This window comes from Bubalus kerabau, chromosome 8 (genome assembly GCF_029407905.1).
Source record: "Bubalus kerabau isolate K-KA32 ecotype Philippines breed swamp buffalo chromosome 8, PCC_UOA_SB_1v2, whole genome shotgun sequence".
NCBI lineage: Eukaryota > Metazoa > Chordata > Mammalia > Artiodactyla > Bovidae > Bubalus > Bubalus kerabau.
Window position 1 is genome coordinate 118,462,741 of NC_073631.1, and position 22,670 is coordinate 118,485,410.

Sequence of the window (22,670 nt, forward strand, 5' to 3'; positions counted from 1 at the left end):
CGAGCTGAGGTTATGGGTGGGGCGGAAGGACAAATCACACAGTTTGCAAATCATATAAGAAACAGGATTCCAGGTTCTACTATGAATGATACAGGAACCTCTGGAAAGCTCTGGGCAGTAGAGTCTGCTTATGTTTTGAATGGAGCATCATGGACACTACATGGAAAATACATTAGAGGAAGTGTGAACAGGGTGAAGCAGAGACCAGTTAGGAGGTTAGTGCAGTCAAGCAGGTGGTGGTTACTAGGAAGAGGAATGGCTGCAGGAAAAGTAGTGAAATGTAGTCAAATCCATGATAACACATGGAAGGTACAGAAGACAGAATGCATGAACAAATGTGGGCTGATATGAGAGGAAAAAGTGGAGTCAAGAACGACTTCAAGGTTTTTGGCTTGAGCAAAAGGTAGAAAAAAATTAATTCACCATTTAACAAGATAGGGAAGGCAGAGGGAGCAGGCTGGGGCTGGGTGTACATATGTGGTGGTATACCAAGGGTTGAGTTTGGGGCAAGGCTTCTCCTATTTTCTCTGGATTCAGGAGTCAATCATGATGAACATGTTAAGTGTGGGAGGCCTATTAGACATCCATGTGGGTATCAAGAAGGTACTAGAACATGTGTGGCTGGAATTCAGGCATAAGGTTGGGTTTGATAACACGTATTTTGTTGAGACAAAGTGAATTAGCTAGGAAAGCACAGGTGGGATTGGGAGTCCACTTGAAGTTGATGGTTATAAATTTAAAAATGAAATCAGTCAGCCTGGTCGTGATTTTCTCTAGCAATATCCAGCTGAGTGGGTAGACAGTAAACAGGAGGAAGTAGACAGCTGGGTTTAACCATGGTCAGGAAAGTAGTTCAGTTTAGTTGTGTCTGACTCTTTGTGACCCCATGGACTGAAGCATGCCAGGCTTCCCTGTCCTTCACCAACTCCTGCAGCTTGCTCAAACTCATGTCCATTGAGTCAGGGATACCATCCAGCCATCTCATCCTCTGTCGTCCCCTTCTCCTCCAGCCCTCAATCCCTCCCAACATCAGGGTCTTTTCCAATGAGTCAACTCTTTGCATGAGGTGGCCAAAGTACTGGAGTTTCAGCTTTAGTATCATTCCTTCCAATGAATACCCAGGACTGATCTCCTTTAGGATGGACTGGTTGGATCTCCTTGCAGTCCAGGGGACTCTCAAGAGTCCTTCTTCAACTCTTCAACACCACAGTTCAAAAGCATCAATTCTTCAGTGCTCAGCTTTCTTTATAGTCCAACTTTCACATCCATACATGACTACTGGAAAAACCATAGCCTTGACTAGACGGACCTTTGTTGGCAAAGTAATGTCTCTGCCTTTGTAGGTTAGGATGTAAAAAGACAAGGAAGTTGAAAGCATTCACAATGGAGTAATGGTAATGATGGAGCACTGATTCGGTTCTGGGTGAGAAGGGACGAAAAGAGAGAAGGGGATAGATGTTGTTCTATCACTGCAAGACCAAATATTATTATTTAAGAAACACTACTTGTCTTATGTAATACGTGCCTCTTGTGGCTCCACATGGGTCCACAACCTATGCTTCAAGGCTCACCGAAGTTGCCCTCCTATGCGTTACGGCATGGGGGGGTGGGGGGTGTTGTTTGGCACACCAGTCCTCTTCTGCCTCTTTGACTGCCAGCAACAGCCAGGTATGGGCCCAACACTGCAGTGCCATCTATTTTCAGGGCTAGTTGATTTGGCAGGTGAGTTGAACCTTTTCTAAGAAAAGAAATCCAGGGGATTTCCAGGTGGACCAATGGTTATGATTTGGTACTGTCACTGCCAAGGGCACAGGCCAATCCCTGGTTACAGAACTAAGATCCCGTGTGCAGCATGGTACAGCCAAAAACTAAAGAAAACCAGGCACTACTATTAATAAATATTTATCAAGTGTTCACTCTGCAGGGAATACTGTGCTTAGTGGAAGGATATGCAGAAGTATAAGGACTCACCTTCTAGAAGTACAGCTGAAAGGGAACTGAGAAATCATCATCTATCCCCTCACTTTACAGCTAGAAGACAAGGCTTAATACGTGTGCTCAGTTGTGTCCCACTCTTTGCGGCCCATGGACTGCAGCCCGCCAGGCTCCTCTGTCCATGGAATTTTCCAGGCAAGAATACTGGAGTGAGTTGCCATTTCCTCCTCCAGGGGATCTTCCTGACCTGGGGATCGAACCCCCATTCTTAGGTCTCCTGAGTTGGAAGGCAGATTCTTTATCACTAGCACCACCTGGGAAGCCCCAAGGTTTAATAACTTATACAAAATCTCTCAGCTTGCTGCCAGCAGAGCCAAGACTACAATCATGATCCAGCACTCTCCATCTCAGCCTCCAAAACAATGACACTGGGAAATTTCTGGCAGGGAATTCCCTAGTGGTCTAGTGGTTTGTGTTCTTCACTTTCACTGCGGTGGCCTGGGTTCGATACCTGGTTGGAAAACCGTCCCACATGCTTAGCAGAGCAGCCAAAATACCAAAAAAAAAAAAAAGAGAGAGAGAATTTCTGGGAAACCTCACAAAAATCCACCTTGTATGCATGCTAATTGCTTCAGTCATGTTCAACTTTTTGCGACCCTATGGACTGTAGCCCTACAGACTCCTCTGTCCATGGGATTCTCCATGCAAGGATACTGGAGTGGGTTGCCATTTCCTCCTCCAGGGGATCTTCCCCACCCAGGGAGCAAACCCTCATTGGCAGGCAGGTTCTTTACCACTAGCACGACCCTTGGGACATGATAATTGGGGTGGAGAGGTTTCCAACTTTTCACTTCGTACTACTGGAATTTTCTGCCATAAGCATGTACTACTTTAACAATAAATACAATAGAAACTATCATAATAAAATTAAAGAGAAGAAAGAGTATGTTGTGTATGTCAACCAAAACTGGACAGCGAATTTTTTTATCCACTGGTTACTTTTACACTTAACGAATACTGGCATTTTTGCGAAAACTCAAAGTACGTCACTACTTAACAACTACGTGCAAATGCAGCCACTTGGTGGGTGATACCAAAATATAGCCAAAATCTTTTCTAATGTTCAGAGGAATATAAAAGTAAAAATACCATTGCTACTGTTTAAAAGTAAGGTAAAGAACAGATTATCTACTGTAAATTGCATTCCAAGGTGTGTCTTCTTTAAATCAAGGGCTCACTATGTAAGTTTTCCACTTGCTCTCTCGCCTACCAGAAATTGCATCCCTGGAATCTGCTTAAAAAAAAATTCCTCTTTGCAACTTTTGTGTTTTTTTAAGACCCTGTATGAAATGCCTTTTGCCTCCTAGTCACAAGATGTGGGGGAAAGTTAGCTATTTTATAATGTGGCTATTCTTGTGAATTATAAAGTAGCTTATTTCAGTTTCTTGGGATAGTCTGTGACCTCAGATATCTTCCTCAACACAAGGACTCCAAGAAGAAGTTCGTGTAGTAGACTAATGTACTAAGAAAAGAAACAGAATCCAAATAAATTAAGCAATGGCCACAGGGTGCCCAGCACTTAAAAAAGAGATTTGTTTAGTTGGTTTTGTTGACAAAAAGGAAAAAGAATAAAGAAGCATCCTCCCCACCCCCGCCCACTCTGTACTCCAAAGTAATTCTAGTAAGGCAATCTTGCTGAGGATCGCCAGACGGCTGGGGCAGGCAGATGATATGATGAATTTTTTGTTCAGTGATTTGACTGTACTGGGTTCTCAGTTTTTAGATGCTAGCCTTGTTCTGACTGCAAAAGTCATCTGAGTTTAACCTAGGATTCAAATTATAATTTCAATCAGTGAGCCTGTAACTGTGGCAGTTCTTATGGGGAGCGGCGCCTCTACTCTAAAGGAGCAAGGGTTGGCAAACTACGGCCAGCAGACCGAACCTTGATGTTTAAAAAACAAAAGGTTGGGACTTCCTTGGTTGCTTAGTGATAAAAAAAAAAATCTGCCTGCCAATGCAGGAGACGTGGGCTCCATCCCTGGTCCAGCAAGACCCCACAGGCCGTAGAGCAACCAAACCTGTGCGCCACAACTATCAGGCCTGTGCTCTAGAGCCTGAAGACACAACTACAAAGCCCACTTGCCACAGCTGCCGAAGCCTGCTGCGCGGCACAGGCCGCGCTCCCAGCAAGAGAAGCCTCCGCACCGCAACCAGAGAGCAGCCCCCACTTGCCACAACTACGGAAAGCTGGTACAGCAATGAAGACCTGGCACCAAAAATAAGATTCCCCAAAAGAACAAAAGGTTTATTGGAACAGAGCCACGCTCATTTGTTTACACGTCTCTGGCTGCCTTCACATTAAACAGCAGAGTTGAGTAGTCCTGACAGACGGAATGGCCCGCAAAACCTAAATACAGACTCTCTGGACCTCCGCAGAAAGCTTGCTCATCAGTTTAGGGCAGTGCTACCCGTCCTCCCTCCTCTGTATAAAAGATCCTCCGTAACCTGCACTGCCTACTTCTCAGGGCTGACTTCCCAATACTGTGTCCCCACTAGCTTTGTTTGGCTTCAACTACAAAGAGCTACTTGCACTTCCCCTAAATCAGGGAGCATAAACGTGAGAGTCGCTCGGTTGTGTCTGACTCTTTGCGACCCCATGGGCTATACAGTACATGGAATTCTCTAGACCACAATACTGGAGTGGGTGGCCTTTCCCTTCTCCAGGGGATCTTCCCAACCCAGGGACCGAACCCAGGTCTCCCGCATTGCGGGCAGATTCTTTACCAGCTGAGCCACCAGGGAAGCCCAAGAAGACTGGAGTGGGTAGCCTATCCTTTCTCCAGGGGATCTTCCCGACCCAGGAATCGAACCTGGGGTCTCCTGCAATGCAGGCGGGTTCTTTACCAACTGAGCTATCAGGGAAGCCCAAAGGCAGAACCCACATACTTCCAACTCCCTGCCCCATGTCACCCCTTCCTTGCCAAGTCACCTTCAAAAGGTCCCTGAAACTTCTGCTGTCGCCTCCTCCTCCCAGTTAAGTCTTCCAGGTTGCCCAAGGTCCTGTAATTGGCGGTCAGCCTCCCTTCTCAGTTCTGCAATAGCGGAAGCTGTTTCCTGCTTCTGACTCTAGTTCTTTCACCCGCGGCTAACACATACGAAGTGCTTGATCCTTGCCGGTTCAATTCCTGAATAAATCCTTGCAGGCCTCACACTGCTTGTGTGGCCCTGGATACTTGGGCTGGATATATATTGTAATAGCGAGGGCAGGACTCCATAAGCAAAGACGTACAGAACGGAAGGCGAAGGTGGCGCCACCTACTCAGACACCCCTGTTCTAGAAAAATCGAAGAACGCTCAGCCAGGCGACACCCTGCTTTTCTTAGCCTCTCCTGCAAACCGTGTTTGACTGCCGTGCACGGGTTTGGCCCATAACGTTAGAGAGAGACTAGACAACTCCCATTTTACACCCAGTCGTGTACGCAGTGAGCCCTCTGAGGGCCCCAAGTCTCCGGGGGGCGCAAATTTGGGGGACGGGGCACCAGGGTCGCCGGCGTCCGGGCCCCGCGCGCCTCGTCCTGAGGGCCCGGGCCTCCCGCGCCCGCTGGCCTCCCGCGCCGACCCGCGGCCCTGTTCTCGTCTCCCTGGCTTTCACCCCGGCGCCTCACCTCCGTCCCAGATTCAGCCCTATGGAAGTCACTACACATCTCCCCGAAGGCTCGGCGCACCAGCCACTCAATCTTCCCGCCTACAGCGCCATTTACCGCTCGGCGTCTTCCCCTCAGCCAGTCAAAGACGCTGACCCTTTGACCCCGGCGTGAGCATGCGCACTGTACCCAGCCTCCGCTGGGGAGCCGGCAGGCATGCGCAGTAGGGCGTTCTAGCAAGCCGGTTCACTGACGTCAGACCCCCGTCTCCTAGGAGACTAGGAGACGGCTTGCTGCTGCTGCTGCTAAGTCACTTTAGTCGTGTCCGACTCTGTGTGACCCCATAGACGGCAGCCCACCAGGCTTCCCCGTCCCTGGGATTCTCCAGGCAAGAACACTGGAGTGGGTTGCCATTTCCTTCTCCAATGCATGAAAGTGAAAAGTGAAAGTGAAGTCGCTCAGTCGTGTCCGACCCTCAGCGACCCCATGGACTGCAGCCTTCCAGGCTCCTCCGTCCATGGGATTTTCCAGGCAGGAGTACTGGAGTGGGGTGCCATTAGGGGGTTATTTTCCTCTCTCGTAAACTTCAATATGCTTTTGTTAAGTACAACTAGCGGCGTGTGCGTGTGGTTCATGGTTGATTCTGAAAAAAAGTACATTAAATTTAAACGAATTTTTAAAAATATATCAAGCCGACAGATTTATCGAGTTCATTTTGGAGGCAGAAGAATTCTATTAATAAGTTGCTATCAAGTGTCTATCCGTTAAGATGAATATTAGATGAGATGATAGAAAAATGGATGGATATTGAGTATTTACTATTCTCCAGACCTTGTGTGGAGTCCTGGGAACAGAACAAAGAATAAGATACATGTCTGAATGGAGTTATTCTTGGACTTGCCTCGTGGCTCAGCTGGTGAAGAATCCGCCTGCAATTCAAGAGGACTGAATTGGATCCCTGGAGAAGGGAACGGCTACCCACTGCAGTAATTCTGGCCTGGAGAATTCCATGGACTGTACAGACCATGGGGTCGCAAAGAGTCCCCACACGACTGAGGGACTTTCACTTTCACTGAATGAAGTTTACAGCATAGGAACGTCATGTATTCCAATGTGTCCTTTAAAAAGTCACTTTCCAACAGCTGTATCTGTTGTTTGGTTGGGCAAAACTTTGAGGTTGGCACTCTCCATTCTCTTAATCTTATCCTTACACTTGTAGCTGTGTAATTAAGAAATGATTTTATAATAGTAATGATAGTTAACATTTACAGTGCCAGGCAGTCCTAAGGGCTTTAATATATAATAACTGATTTAATCCTCACAGTCCTGATGCGGGTATCTTCATTGTACTGGTGAGGAAACTGAGGCATTTATTTTGGCCCATTTTACTGTGTTGTAATCATCCCTGGTGGCTCAGAGGTTAAAGCGTCTGCTTGTGATGTGGGAGACCCAGGTTCAATCCCTGGGTTGGAAAGATCCCCTGGAGAAGGAAATGGCAACCCACTCCAGTATTCTTGCCTGGAGAATCCCATGGACGGAGGAGCCTGGTAGGCTACAGTCCACAGGGTCGCAAAGAGTCGGACATGACTGAGCGACTTCACTTCACTTCACTTCAATCATCATAGTGGTTGGGACATTAATAAGAAATAGGAAGCAAAGACCATGAATACAGTCAGTTCTCCAAAGAAACTTGGCTCTGAAGGAAGGAAATAACATGCTACATAGAAGAAACATATATATAGGATATAGGAAGAGTCTTTTAAGAAGGTAAAGCCTGGTTCATGTTTAAATGCTGATAGTTAAGAGCTGGTAGACATTTAATGGTTAGAGACACTGTATCTGAGGAAGGATAGTTGATGGAGTTGGACTGGAAGAGGAAGGAGGGTCTGGGTATAAGAATCAGCTTTAGATGGGGGAGGGCATCTTCTACTGGGAGCAGGGAGTGGAGTCAATAATAGGGGCAGACTATTCACAATAGCCAAGACATGGCAACACCTAAATGTCCACAGACAGGTAAAGAAGATTTGGTATTCATCCCCACACACAACGGAATATTACTAAGCCATAAAGAATAATGAAATAATGCTATTTGCAGAAACAGGAATGAACCTAGAAATTATCCTACTAAGTGAAGTAGGTCAGACAGAAAAAGACCAATGATATCACTTATATGTGGAGTCTAAAATATGACACAAATGAATCTAGCTATGAAACAAAACTAAGATCATGGCATCTGGTCCCATCACTTCATGGGAAATAGATGGAAACAGTATCAGCTTTACTTTTTTGGGCTCCAAAATCACTGCAGATGGTGATTTCAGCCATGAAATTAAAAGACGCTTACTCCTTGGAAGGAAAGTTATGACCAACCTAGATGCCATATTAAAAAGCAGAGACATTACTTTGCCAACAAAGGTTCATCTAGTCAAGGCTATGGTTTTTCCAGTGTTTATGTATGGATGTGAGAGTTGGACTGTGAAGAAAGCTGAGCACTGAAGAATTGATGCTTTTGAACTGTGGTGTTGGAGAAGACTCTTGAGAGTCCCTTGGACTGCAAGGAGATCCAACCAGTCCATCCTAAAGGAGATCAGTCCTGAGTGTTCATTGGAAGGACTGATGCTGAAGCTGAAGCTGAAACTCCAGTACTTTGGCTACCTCATGCGAAGAGTTGATTCATTGGACAAGACCCTGATGCTGGGAGGGATTGGGGGCAGGAGGAGAAGGGGATGACAGAGGATGAGATGGTTGGATGGCATCACCGAGTCGATGGACATGAGTTTGGGTAAACTCTGGGAGTTGGTGATGGGCATGGAGGCCTGGCATGCTCTGATTCATGGGGTCGCAAAGAGACGGACATGACTGAGCAACTGAACTGAACTGAACTGATGAAACAGAAACAGATTTACATAGAGAACAGACTTGTAGTTGCCAGGGGGCAAGGGGGTGGGGGAGGGATGAATTGGGAGTCTGGGGTTAGCAGATGCAAACTATTATATATAGCATGGGCTTCCCTCATAGCTCAGCTGGTAAAGAATCCGCCTGCAATGCAGGAGACCCCAATTTGATTCCTGCATCAGGAAGATCCCCTGGCTCCTCCAGTATTCATGGGATTCCCTAGTGGCTCAGATGGTAAAGAATCCACCTGCAATGCGGCAGACCTGGGTTCAGTCCTTGGGTTTGGAAGATCCCCTGGAGAAAGGCATTGCAACCCACTCCAGTAGTCTTACCTGAAGAATCCCCATAGAGGAGCTTGGTGGGCTACAGTCCATAGGGTTGCAAAGAGTCGGACACGACTAAGCACAAGCCCAGCACATATACAGGATGAATACACGAGAGTGAAAAAGTTGGCTTAAAGATCAACATTCAGAAAACTAAGATCATGGCATCTGGTCCCATCACTTCATGGGAAATAGATGGGGAAACAGTGGAAATAGTGGCAGACTTTCTTTTGGGGGGCTCCAAAATCACTGCAGATGGTGACTGCAGCCATGAAATTAAAAGATGCTTACTCCTTGGAAGAAAAGCTATAACAAACCTAGACAGTGTATTAAAAAGCAGAGACATTAGTTTGCCCACAAAGTTCCATCTAATCAAAGCTATGGTTTTTCCAGTAGTCATGTATGGATGTGAGAGTTGGACTATAAAGAAAGCTGAGCACTGAAGAAGTGATGCTTTTGAACTGTAGTGTTGGAGAAGACTCTTGAGAGTCCCTTGGACTGCAGGAAGATCAAACATGTCAATCCTAAGTTGGCCACCTGATGTGAAGAGCCTACTCATTGGAAAAGACCCTGATGTTGGGAAAGATTGAAGGCAGGAGGAGAAAGGGACAGCAGAGGATGAGATAGTTGAATGGCATCACTGACTCAGTGGACATGAGTTTGAGCAAGCTCCAGGACATAGTGAAGGATAGGGAGGCCTGGCGTGCTGCAGTCCATGGGGTCACAAAGAGTCCAACATGACTTAGTGACTAAACAACAATAGTAGATTTACAATGTTGTGTTATAATATCTGCTGTACAGAAAAGTCACTCAGTTATACATATATACATACATTCTTTTTTTATATTCTTTTCCCTTATGGTTTATCACAAGATATTGAATATAGTTCCCTGTGTTATACAGAAGGACACTGTTGCTTATCCATCCTGTATATGTCATCTGCATATCTGAGGCTATTGATATTTCTCCCAGCAATCTTGATTCTAGCTTGTGCTTCGTCCAGCCCGGCATTTCTCCTGATGTACTCTGCATATAAAGTACTCATATAAAGTTAAATAAGCAGGGTGACAATATACATCCTTGACATACTCCTTTCCCAATTTGGAACTAGTCTGTTGTTCCATGTCCTGCTCTAACTGTTGCTTCTTGATATGCAATGATACTTCAATTAAAACATGGATGTAGGTGCCAGATATAGTTTGGGATGTGGAGCTCAAAGAGGTTCAGGAAGTTCTAGTCTGAGCACTTATGTTTTTTTCTCTGAAGTAAATAGCAAGCCAGTAGAAATACAAGATTGGAGTTTAAATTCCTGAGAAGATTAAAAGGAGCACCCAACTCTCATATAGTTGTGTGGCCCTGGGAACAAATGTTCCCCACCCTCCCCAGAAAACCACTCTTGGTCTACTTGCATATATAATGCAGTAGGTGAGAGACCTAATACTGTGGTAGAGTACGGCAGTAATTGTTCTAACTAGGGAAATTTTCCTGTAATTATCTATAATCATGTTCAATATTCAACACATATTAGTACTATGGCACCCCACTCCAGTACTCTAGCCTGGAAAATCCCATGGACGGAGGAGCCTGGTGGGCTGCAGTCCATGGGGTCGCTGAGTGTCGGGCACGACTGAGCGACTTCACTTTCACTTTTCACTTTCATGCATTGGAGAAGGAAATGGCAACCCACTCCAGTGTTCTTGCCTGGAGAATCCCAGGGGTGGCAGAGCCTGGTGGGCTGCCGTCTATGGGGTCACACAGAGTTGGACACGACTGAAGCGACTTAGCAGCAGCAGCAGTACTATTCTTTCATTGCACAGAGCTCTTCCCTGAGTTACAATGTTCCTGAATTTCAAGATGAATTTTCTGAACTCACCATGGATTCTGATGTCAGATACATGTATTTTAACGTGATTCTGTCACTTATTACCCTGATATAAATTACTTATCTCTCTGGATCTTAGTTAGCATAGAGCTGACTCATTTGAAAAGACCCTGATGCTGGGAAAGATTGAAGGCAGGAGGAGAAGAGGACGACAGAGGATGAGATGGCTGGATGGCATCACCGACTCAATGGACATGAGTTTGGGTAAACTCTGAGAGCTGGTGATGAACAGGGAGGCCTGGCGTGTTGCAGTCCATGGGGTCGCAAAGAGTCGGACACGCCTGAGCAGCAGAACTGAACTGAACTGATGATGACTAAGTGAAACCATGTACTTAAAATGGTTAGCACGGTACCTTGCCCAAAATATCAATTCCTTTCCTACCTCCCTGCCTTTCTTAGATTGTCACTTAATGTAGCACCAAAGATACAATAATACTTGGTAGAGATCTTCCATTCCCCGTGATTGCAGCGATTAGGGCCAGATTAAGAGATGAGCCTCTGGGAGTTGTCCAGAGTGCCACACAATAAAAAGTGCTGAAACTTCTCTAGGTACGAAAATGCTATTTTTATCACAGCTCTTTTCAAGATGAATACTGTATGAGGTTAGGAGGCAAAGCCTCTTGGAAAGAGGGTGAAAAAGGTGCCAGAAAACATGCGCCTTCCTCACATGAGGTTGCCATGTGTGGGGTTAAAGGACTGTGATTGAAGGCGAGGTGAACAAGGTGGTGTGTTCCCACCATCTCCATTTGCCTCCACCAACATTTCTCTCCTCTGCCTCCTCTCCATCCACTTCCACACATGGAGTCTCCAGAAAATAAGACAAATACTGTTAAGGTGCCAAATTGTATTATTTGCTCCCTTACCAAGTCCATAAATCTTAATCTGATTCAGATAATATTGATGATGGCAATGACTTGAACTACAACCCATTTTGTACTGAGGTCCTGGATTTCCTAAGCCATTTGTAGAGTGACCAGAGAAAAGTCGTGCATATTGCCCATTATAAAAGATTTGGGTTCCCTAAGCCCAAGATTCTTCTCCTGTATGCAGCCCACTCCATGTGCTGATCATGTCTCACCCTTTCCCCACTGCCCTATGGCTACTGGGGCTCTGGCAAGCAGTGAGAGGAAATGCTGATTTGCTGGTTACTCCTATTACTATGAGCAACAAAATCTTTTGTGTCTGACTTGGACTTTTGTGTGGTCTGTCAGCATCCATGAAATTGTCATAGGCTGCTTTGTCAGCTTGCAGGAAGAATAAAAGCCCAGGATCTTTTTAGGTCTTGACAACCCACACTAAACAATCTGTAACAGGATAAATTAAAGGTTTTGATTGAACAAAGCAGAAGCTCAGAGAAGCAGAAATATAATCGTAATTGAGAAAGGTGGGGCAACTGTATTTTAAAATGGTGGGAAAGTGTAGCCAATCTAGGTGTATATGTCTTTCATTCTGATCTAAAGATGTTTCATGACTTATTGAACTTTCTCAATAAACTTTTGAATCTAACTTGTAAGACTGAGAGATCACAAATTTAGAACTACCAATATTAATGCCCACTTTAGTTTCCAAGGGCCTCCCAGGTGGCAATAGTGGTAAAGAATCTGCTTGCCAATGCAGGAGATGTAGGAGATAAGGGCTGATCCCTGGATTTGGGAAAATCTCCTGGAGGAGGGCATGGCAACCCTCTTCAGTATTCTTACCTGGAGAATCCCAAGGACAGAGGAGCCTGGCGGGCTACAGTCCATAGGGTTGCACAGAGTCGGACACAACTGAAGCGACTTAGTGCATGTTAGGTTCTAAAAGGCAAGAATCTGGAACCAGTAGCATCAGCTGTTAATATTAAGATGACAAACTACTTTCTGGAATTAAGAAGCTTCATGCAAAGATACATATCTTTCTGGATGGACAACAATGTCTCACTATATAGCACAGGGAACTGTATTCTTGGGATAAACTGTAATGGAAAAGAATGTTAAAAAGAATATATATATCTCATTTTGCTGTACAGCAGAAATTAACACAACATTGTAAGTCAGCTATACTTTGATAAAAAAGATATGTATTTTTTCACATACCTGTTCTTTAAAAAAAACCTAAAGAATATCATGTACTTATGAAACATTTCTTGTAGGTAATACTGAAGCTTCTCATTGTGTAAATCAGAATGGTTTTGGTTGCAGTTATAGAACACCCAGGTCTTACTGATTTACTTAATGGGATTTATTGGGTCATGCAGATGGAGACCCAGAGGTAGACAGTTTTCACGGTTAGTTTATTGAGAGGCTCAGTTAGGCAAACACATCCTTACTTTCTTTTTTCTCTTGTCAGATTCATATTTTCTACCTTGGTCCTCACCGTGTTATACGTCCACACCGGAAACATCAACACAATCACGGAATAAGACTGGGCTGGTTAGGGGGCTTCCTTGGCAGTTCAGGGGTTAAAGAGTCTGCACTTCCACTGCAGGAAGAGCGGGTTTGATTCTCTAGTCAGGGAACTAAGATCCTGGAGGCCACAGAGCTTGGAGAAAATAAATAAGGAAATTTCAAAAGAAAAGATTGGGCTGGTTAGCTAAGGCCTGAGTCACATGACCCACCTAGACCTTCTAGATCTAGGGGTAGAGGTATATTCTTCCAACGTAGAAAGGCTCTGGGGAACGAAGTGGATAACCGTAAACAGCAGCACAATCAGAGTCCTTACGAGAAGTGGGAGTGGCTGGTGGGGCGGCAGCGTGTATCTCACTAAACCTTGTTCATGAGGATGTGTGTTTACAAAGCCACAAATCTGGGTCACCCCACCTCCATCCCTCTCACTTCTCTACAAAGCAGAGCTTCCCTCACACACAAGGAAATCAATATTTGAAAAAGAAAGCTTTCCAATTGAATAGCTGCTCTGTGCTAAACGCTTTCCTTGGTACTCACACTGTCCCCAATGAAGATGACATGTCAGCTGAACTCCTTTAATCCATTAAGGGCGCACCTGTTTGTGTGCATCGTCTTGCACAACATGGTTTTGAAATTACTTCAATCTTCCTACACTAGAGACATCACTACTCTTTTTTAAAAAAGTTTAAGGCACTCTCATAAGTTTCTGGTAGAAATGCAAACACGTCCATTTTTTGGGGGAGGTGGAGTTTGGCAATACCTAACAAAACTATCACTGCAGATGGTGACTGCAGCCATGAAATTAAAAGATGCTTCCTCTTTGGAAGGAAAGTCATGACCAACCTAGATAGCATATTCAAAAGCAGAGACATTACTTTGCCAACAAATGTTTGTCTAATCAAGACTATGGTTTTTCCTGTGGTCATGTATGTGAGAGTTGGACTTTGAAGAAGGCTGAGCGCCGAAGAATTGATGCTTTTGAACTGTGGTGTTGGAGAAGACTCTTGAGAGTCCCTTGGACTGCAAGGAGACCCAACCAGTCCATCCTAAAGGAGATCAGTCCTGGGTGTTCATTGGTAGAACTGATTTTGAAGCTGAAACTCCAATACTTTGGCCACCTGATGTGACGAGCTGACTCATTTGAAAAGACCCTGATGCTGGGAAAGATTGAGGGCAGGAGGAGGAGGGGATGACAGACAATGAGATGGTTGGATGGCATCACTGACTCTATGGACATGAGTTTGGGTAGACTCCAGGAGTTGGTAATGGACAGGGAGGCCTGGCATGCTGCAGTTCATGGGATCGCGAAGAGACGGACATGACTGAGCGACTGAACTGAACCAAACTATATATTTATTAACTTTTTCACACAACAATCTTACTTCTAGGAATTTATCCTAAAGTCCTACCTTCAGTTCGAGTCCTAGGTATATACCCTTGAGATCCATTTAAATAGTTCTCTCTTTTTTTGGCTGCTTGGTGTGGCTTGGGAGTTTAGTCCCCTGACCAAGAATTGAACCTGGGCCACTGCAGTGCAAGTGCAGAGCCCTAACCACAAGATCTCCGGGGAATTCCCTAAGTGAAAGTGAAAGTTGCTCAGTTGTGTCCGACTTGAATTCGCCAGGCCAGAATACTGAAGTGGGTAGACTTTCCCTTTTCCAGGGGTCTTCCCAACCCAGGGATTGAACCTAGGTCTCCCAAATTGCAAGCAGATTCTTTACCAACTGAGCTATCAGGGAAGCCCTGGGAATTCCCTAAGTAGATTTTTAAATATGGATATTTTAAATCCATAATCAACTCTGCTCTGCCTGTACAATCCCAGATAACCCCTCCAGCTTCCGTGAGATGGTAGTGTCCATTTCTTTCTCTGGAAAGTGAGGGATTTGGACTCAATGATTTGTTATTCTTTAGTTGCTAAGTCACGTCTGACTCTTTGTGACCCCGTGGACGGTAGCCCAACAGGCTCCTCTGTCCATGGGGTTCTCCAGGCAAGAATATTGGACTGGGCTGCCATTTCTTCCTCCAGGGGAATCTTCCCAACTCGGGGATCGAATCCATGTCTCCTGCATTTGGCAGGCGGGTTCTTTACTACTGAGCCACCAGGGAAGCCCCCTGGACTCGAGGAGAGCCCCCGTTTATTGAAAGCCAGATGTGTCCCAGACAATCCGCTTATTGTTCTATGTGTATCATTTCCAGCCCTGCCTTGCAAGGTTTTAATGTACTGTGATTTTATAGGTGAGGATTTTGAAGCTCAGAGAGGTTTAGCAAGCACACAGTCCTCCAGCCAGTAAGAACCCAGGCCTACCTACCTGTGAAGCCTGTGGTCTTCCTAACACATTAAATTCCTTCCAGAAGATGCAGAGGATCTAAGTCCTTTTACACCTCTAGATTCTGTGATTCTTTATGAAGGAGCAAAAAGAGGGTGGGAACTGATAGATCTGCTAAGGTGCTAACAATTAAACAGTGGCTGATGACATTCCCTTACCCTATCGTCATTTTCAGCTCCACTTGTTTTTTATGCACCTCAGCGTTAGTTGGGAGAAGGCAATGGCAACCCACTCCAGTACTCTTACCTGGAAAATCCCATGGTTGGAGGAGCCCGGTGGGCTGCAGTCCATGGGGTCGCTACTGAGCAACTTCCCTTTCACTTTTCACTTTCACACATTGGAGAAGGAAATGGCAACCCACTCCAGTGTTCTTGCCTGGAGAATCCCAGGGACGGGGGAGCCTGGTGGGCTGCCGTCTATGGGGTCGCACAGAATCGGACACGACTGAAGTGACTTAGCAGCAGCAGCAGCAGCAGCAGCGTTAGTTGGGGCTTCCCTGGTGGTTCAAGTGGTAAAGAACCTGCCTTCGATGCAGGAGACCCTGGTTTGATCCCTGGGTCAGGAAGATCCCCTGAAGAAGGGATTGGCTACCCACTCTGGTATTCTTGCTGGAGAATCCCCATGAACAGAGGAGCCCGGTGGGCTACAGTCCATGGGGACACAACTGAGTGACTAACTCTATGGGGCTTCCCTGGTGGCTCAGACAGTAAAGAATCCACCTGTAAGGCAGGAGTGCAAAAGACATGGGTTTGATTAATTGTACTTGGGGTTAATTAATTGTACTTTCTGGTTTGTGAGCAGGTATCTTTGTGCTCCTGCAAAGTCCTGCTCTCGTTTCATTTATTTGTTTGTTATTTCTCTTTAGCCCCATTTCTTACTCCCTCACTCATTCCTACATGGACAATTTCTTTGAGAATTTTTTTTTAATGTGGACCAGTTTTTAAAAAAAAAAAATTTATTTTGTGTTTTTGGTAGCCCTGGGGCTTCATTGCTGTGCTCCGGCTTTTCTCTAGTTTTCAGTGGGCTTGGCATTGCGATGGCTTCTTCTGTTGAGGCTTCCGGGCTCTAGAGCACAGGTTCAGCAGTTGTGCTGCACGGGCTTTGTTGCTCTGTGGCATGTGGAATCCTCCCAGACCAGAGATCGAATCCTCACCCCCGCTGCTGCTGCTGCTAAGTCACTTCAGTCGTGTCCAACTGTGCAACCCCATAGACGGCAGCCCACCAGGCGCCCCCATCCCTGGGATTCTCCAGGCAAGAACCCACTGGAGTGGGTTGCCATTTCCTTCTCCAGTGCATGAAAGTGAAAAGTGAAAGTGAAGTCGCTCAGTCATATCCGACTCTTAGCGACCCCATGGACTGCAGCCTACCAGGCTCCTCCATCCATGGGATTTTCCAGGCAAGAGTACTGGAGTGGGGTGCCATTGCCTTCTCCACTCACCCCTGCATTGGAAGGCAAAATTCCAACCTCTGGATTGACAGGAAAGTTTCATGCATGGACAGCTATTCTCGTGTGTTTTCTATGTGTCCTTGAGTTTGTAGGTTCCTTGCAAAATAAGTAGCTATGTTTCGAATGTGTAGGTATTTGTTTTCTGTGTGTGTCTTTGTGATATTTATTTGGCTGCACTGGGTCTTAGTTGTGGTGCACAGGAGCTTTAGACGCGGCACGTGGGATCTAGTTCCCTGACCAAGGATCCAACCCAGGGCTCCTGCATTGGGAGTACGGAGTCTTAGCCACTGTACCACCAGAGAAATCCCTGAATGTATGCTGCTGCTAAGTCGCTGCAGTCGTGTCCGACTCTGCACAACCCCATAGACGGCAGCCCACCAGGCTCCTCTGTCCCTGGGATTCTCCAGGCAAGAACACTGGAGTGGGTTGCCATTTCCTTCTCCAATGCATGAAAGTGAAAAGTGAAAGTGAAGTTGCTCAGTCGTGTCCGACTCTTAGCGACCCCATGCGCTGTCCATGGGATTTTCCTGGCAAGAGTACTGGAGTGGGCTGCCATTTCCCTGAATGTATAGGTGTTTGCAGTTTACATGACTAATTGTGTGCTGACTGGTATCTCTGACTCTCATACCTGTTTCTTGTTCTTTCCCTGCTCTGGTTTGTATCACCATGCACTGTAGGGTGGAGTGGAGTAAAGTGAGACGGGGGGCATGGGGGTGGACTCATCTGGGCAAGCTACATTGCCGGGTTCCCTAGTCAGCTTCTGCCTGAAGTGAGCCAGTGGGAGACACGGTGGGAGACGAGGATGGAGGAAGGGGGAGTCCAGTGTTTGCTCCTCAGTCTGTCTCTCTTAGGATATCCTGCAGCAGCTGTGTTTCCCCATGGCTCCAATTCCCCCTGGACAACCCTGCCTTATGGCAGAAAGTGAAGAACTAAAGAGCCTCTTGATGAAAGTGAAAGATGAAAGTGAAAAAGTTGGCTTAAAGCTCAACATTCAGAAAACTAAGATCATGGCATCCAATCCCATCAGTTCATGGCAAATAGATGGGGAAACAATGGAAATAGTGAGAGACTTTATTTTGGGGGGGCTCCAAAATCACTTCAGATGGTGACTGTAGCCATGAAATTAAAAGACACTTGCTCCTTGGAAGAAAAGCTATGACCAACCTAGACAGCCTAGATATCAAAAAGCTATTAAAAAGCTATGAACAACCTAGACAACCTAGATATTAAAAAGCAAAGACATTGCCAACTAAGGTCCATCAGGTCAAAGCTATGGTTTTTCCAGGAGTCATGTATGGATATGAGAGTTGAACTATAAAGAAAGTTGAGCTCCAAAGAATTGATGCTTTTGAACTGTGGTATTGGAGAAGACTCTTGAGAGTCCCTTGGACAGCAAAGAGATCAAACCAGTCAGACCTAAAGGAAATCAGTTCTGACTATTCATTGGAAGGACTGATGCTGAAGCTGAAACTCCAATACTTTGGCCACCTGATGGGAAGAACTGACTCATGGAAAAGATCCTGTTGCTGGGAAAGATTGAAGGCAGGAGAAGGGGATGACAGAGGATGAGATGATTGGATGGCATCACTGACTCAATGGACATGAGTTTGAATAAGTTCTGGGAGTTGGTGATGGACAGGGAAGCCTGGCATGCTGCAGTCCATGGGGTCACAGAGAGTCGGACACGACTGAGTGACTGAACTGAAAACGGAACCCTGCCACAAATCCAGCTTCTCCCAGTGACCTCAGTCCCTGGACTCAGGTCACAACTGAGTCCCATGTCCCTCCAGCCTGGGGTGGTGGTGATGACTTCCTGCTGCTGTGAACGCCTAGGCTGCCTCACCTGTCTCACGTCAGTGTCTCAAGTTTTCTTCACCTGTGTAACCAATTCCCCATATTAAATTTCCTCTCTGTTTTAATATGCTTACAATGTTTTATGCATTCCTGCTAATCCCCAGCTAATACACTTGGTTTCCCCCTTTTTATGTGTGTGACACTGTATTTTAAGGTCTGTCTCTGTTCTTATTTGTATATGTAGCTCTCTGACTGCTCATTACTGAGCTACACTGTATCCACCACACTTTACTCATCCATGTCCTGGATAACGTGTTTCCAAGTCCTACTCCCACACACAGCATTTTAATGAACATTCTCATGCACTTGTTCCCTCGTGAATCTTGTCTGAGAATTGTTCTGCAATATATACACTGGAATGGGATGGCTGGGTCATAAAGTAAACATATGTTTAACTTGACTAAGTTCCCCCAGTTGGTCAACAAAATATATTCTTTCCTCATATCCCCAGCTCTTGGCATCATCCAACTTTCCCATTTTTGCTTTATTTAATTTCATAGTAATAGTAGTATTAGGTAAAACAGCACTAACTATTGTTGAGTATTACTATACACCAGCCACTTTACATCATTTCATCCTTTGGTCTTTATCTCGCTTCTGTGGGTAGGTATCAGATGAATGTACAAAGGATCAGAGAAGTTAAGCAACTTGCCCGAGGTCATACAGCCGAGAAGTTGCAGAGCTGGATTACAAATCCAGGTAGCTCAGGTCCAGAACTTGTGACTCTGACTGTAATAACATACTTCTCTTAGATAGATGGTGATGTCCTCTTTTATAGACAAAGAGACTGGAGAGGGGAAACAAATTACAAGATGAAATTCACATAGCTGGGAAGAGTTAGAGATTATTTTGACCTTGGGATTGACCCCAAACCAGTGCTCTTGACTTCACACAATACTGCCTAATAGATTCTATGTCCAGAAGAATGAAAGTGAAAGTATCAGTTGATCCAGTCATGTGAAACTCTTTGTGACCCCATGGACTGTAGCCCACCAGACTCCTCTGTCCATGGAATTCTCCAGACAAGAATACTGCAGTGGGTTGCCATTTCTTTCTCCAGGGGATCTTTTGGACCCAGGATCAAACCTAGGTCTCTTGCACTGCAGCCAGATTCTTTACCATCTGAGCCACCAGGGAAGCCCCACATTGCTTCAATTATAGAATGGCTTCTCAATATCCACAATGCTTCAGAAACCTGTCTTCAGTAAACATCAGCTCTGTATTCCTGTCTCCAAAGGGAATCTTCCTGGGGCCTTGTTTTACTCCTGTTTTGTAGGCCAATTTCCTTTGTAAACCTTTGCTTAATTTCCATCTGTGTCCTTTAAGGGAAAGTATCTTAGTCCAACCAAACTATCATAAGAAAATACTGTTAACTATGTGGCTTATACACACACACATATTTCTCATAGTTCTGGGGGCTGGAAGCCTGAGATCAGGGTGCCAGTCTGCTGGAGCGGTGGTGAGAGTCTTCTTCCTGGTTGCAGAGTGCAGACTTCTTGCTGTGTTCTCAGGAGGGAGTTGGACCATAAAGAAGGTTGTGTGTGTGTTAGTCGCTAAGTTGTGTCTGACTCTTTGTGATCCCATGGACTGTAGCCTGCCAGGCTCCTCTGTCCATGGGATTCTCCAGGCAAGTATACTGGGGTGGGTTGCCATACCCTCCTCCAGGGGATCTTCCTGACCCAGGGATCGAACCCAGGTCTCCCACTTTGCCGGCAGGTTCTTTACTGTCTGAGACACAGAAGAGAGAACCAAGCCATTGAGTTTGTGACCGTGTGTGGGGCTTCTGAACTCTCTAGGTCTTGCTTTCAACTGATAGGGTTATTGAGACACCCTACAGAAAGAAAATTGCCCTAAACTTAATGTTACTATTTAGGAGGGAAAGCTGTTGAGGTTAGCATCCCCATGAGAAGAGGAGTTTTGAGGAAGTTGGGTGTTTAAAGCTTGAGATTCTAGAATTTTCCAGTTGACAATCTTCATTTCACAATGAAAAGGCCATTTCAAACCAAAGTCACAATGAGATGCTTCTTCACACCCACCAGAATGGCTAGAATTTTAAAAAATGAAAGTAACAAACATTGGTGAGGGTCTGGAGAAGTTAGAATCTTGGTGTGTTGTTAGTGAGAATGTGGAGTGGATAAGCCCCATTGCAAAACCGTCTGGCAGTTTCTCAAAATCTCAAACATAAAGTTACCATCTGGCCCAGCACTGCCACTCCCAGATCCATACCGAAGAGAAATGAAAACCCATGCTCACACAAACACCTGTACATTCATGTTCATAGCAGCATTTTTCATAATAGCCATAAAGTGGAAATCACACAAATATCCACCAGCTGATGAATGAATACATAAAATGTGGGATAGGCATACAAAAGAATATTATTTGGCAATAAAAAGAAACAATATACTGATTCACGTTACACCTGTGTGAGCCTTGAAAACATGTTCAGTGAAAGAAGTCAGTCCCAAAGGATCACCTACAACATGATCCCACTTATGTGAAATGTCCAGGATAGTTGCCTATAGAGACAGGAAGTAGGTTAGCGATTGCCAAGGATGAAGAGAGCTGAGTGGTGATGGCTAATGGGTACCACATTCCCTTTTGGGGTAATGGAGATATTCTAAGGTTGATTATGTGATGGATGCACAATTCTTAAATATGCTAAAAGCCATATAGCTACACACTGTATATGACATAGGAGTTATATTTCAAGAAAGCCGTTTAAAAAAATGCTGTGAGATTGTGACTTTAGAGAAACAGGAGTTATGAATGAACTAAGAGGATATTGGAGAAGACTCTTGAGAGTCCCTTGGACTGCAAGGAGATCCAACCAGTCCATTCTGAAGGAGATCAGTCCTGGGTGTTCTTTGGAAGGAATGATACTAAAGCTGAAACTCCAGTACTTTGGCCACCTCATGCGAAGAGTTGACTCATTGGAAAAGACTCTGATGCTGGGAGGAATTGGGGGCAGGAGGAGAAGGGGACGACAGAGGATGAGATGGCTGGATGGCATCACCGACTCAATGGACGTGAGTCTGAGTGAACTCCGGGAGTTGGTGATGGACAGGGAGGCCTGGTGTGCTGCAATTCATGGGGTCGCAAAGAGTCGGACACGACTGAGCGACTGAAGTGAAGTGAAGAGGATGTTATCTTCTCTCTTCTTTTTTGAATTTGTTTGGCTGCACCGCTCTTAGCTGTGGCCTGCAGGGTCTAGTTCTCTGACTAGGGGTCAAACCTGAGCCCCCTGCACTCTACAGTGCAGAGTCTTAACCGCTGGACCACTAGGGAACTCCCTTATTAACCTCTTTTTTTTAAGTAACATTTTAATTACTTTGACACAGAATTCTGTACACTTCAACTGATATCAGAAGAAATTTGTATTTCTCAGGGACAGATTTTTACTCATGTGTGTGTCTTTTCTAGGTTGTATGGGATGGGGCTTGCAGTCCCCTTTTACAATTTCCTTTTCATTTATATTTATAGGTATATACGAATGAGTTGTTACAATAAAAACCTATAATAGATGAGGATGGAAATAGTGGATAGAATTTTCCCATCTTTGTGAGTTAAAAAATTATTCGAAGCTAAGATAACTAGACTGAATTTGAATAATCATTTGAGTATAATAGCTCTCAGAATTTTGGGGCTGAGGAGCTCTTTACCTTCTTAAAAATTAAGGATCCCAAAGAGCTCTTGATTATGTGCATTATATATGTTGATATTTACTGTATTACAAATTAAATTGAAGAAAGTTTTGAATGTGTATTTATTCAACCTGTTACATGTCAACGTGTTTTATTTAAAAAAACTATTTTCTAAAATAAAAAATTAGAGAGGAGAATAGATTGGCCCACATTTTTGCAAATCTCTATAACGGTTGGCTTAATCAAATGAGAGGTAGAATCTCATACTTGCTTCTTTTTAAAAACATTGATTTATCTGGTTGTCTCGGGTCTTATTTTCCCATGCGGGATCTTTC

The 22,670-nt window shown here is 45.0% G+C and overlaps 1 protein-coding gene across 1 annotated transcript in view; it reads right to left on the reverse strand.

Moving 5' to 3' along the window:
• XRCC2 (X-ray repair cross complementing 2) overlaps window positions 1-22,670 on the reverse strand; it is a 120,079-nt gene that overhangs the window by 17,871 nt on the left and 79,538 nt on the right. The window contains exon 2 of the mRNA XM_055591347.1: window positions 5,601-5,722. Coding sequence (XP_055447322.1) covers window positions 5,601-5,639 — 39 coding nt within the window. The 5' untranslated portion in view covers window positions 5,640-5,722. The remainder of the gene's footprint in view (window positions 1-5,600; window positions 5,723-22,670) is intronic.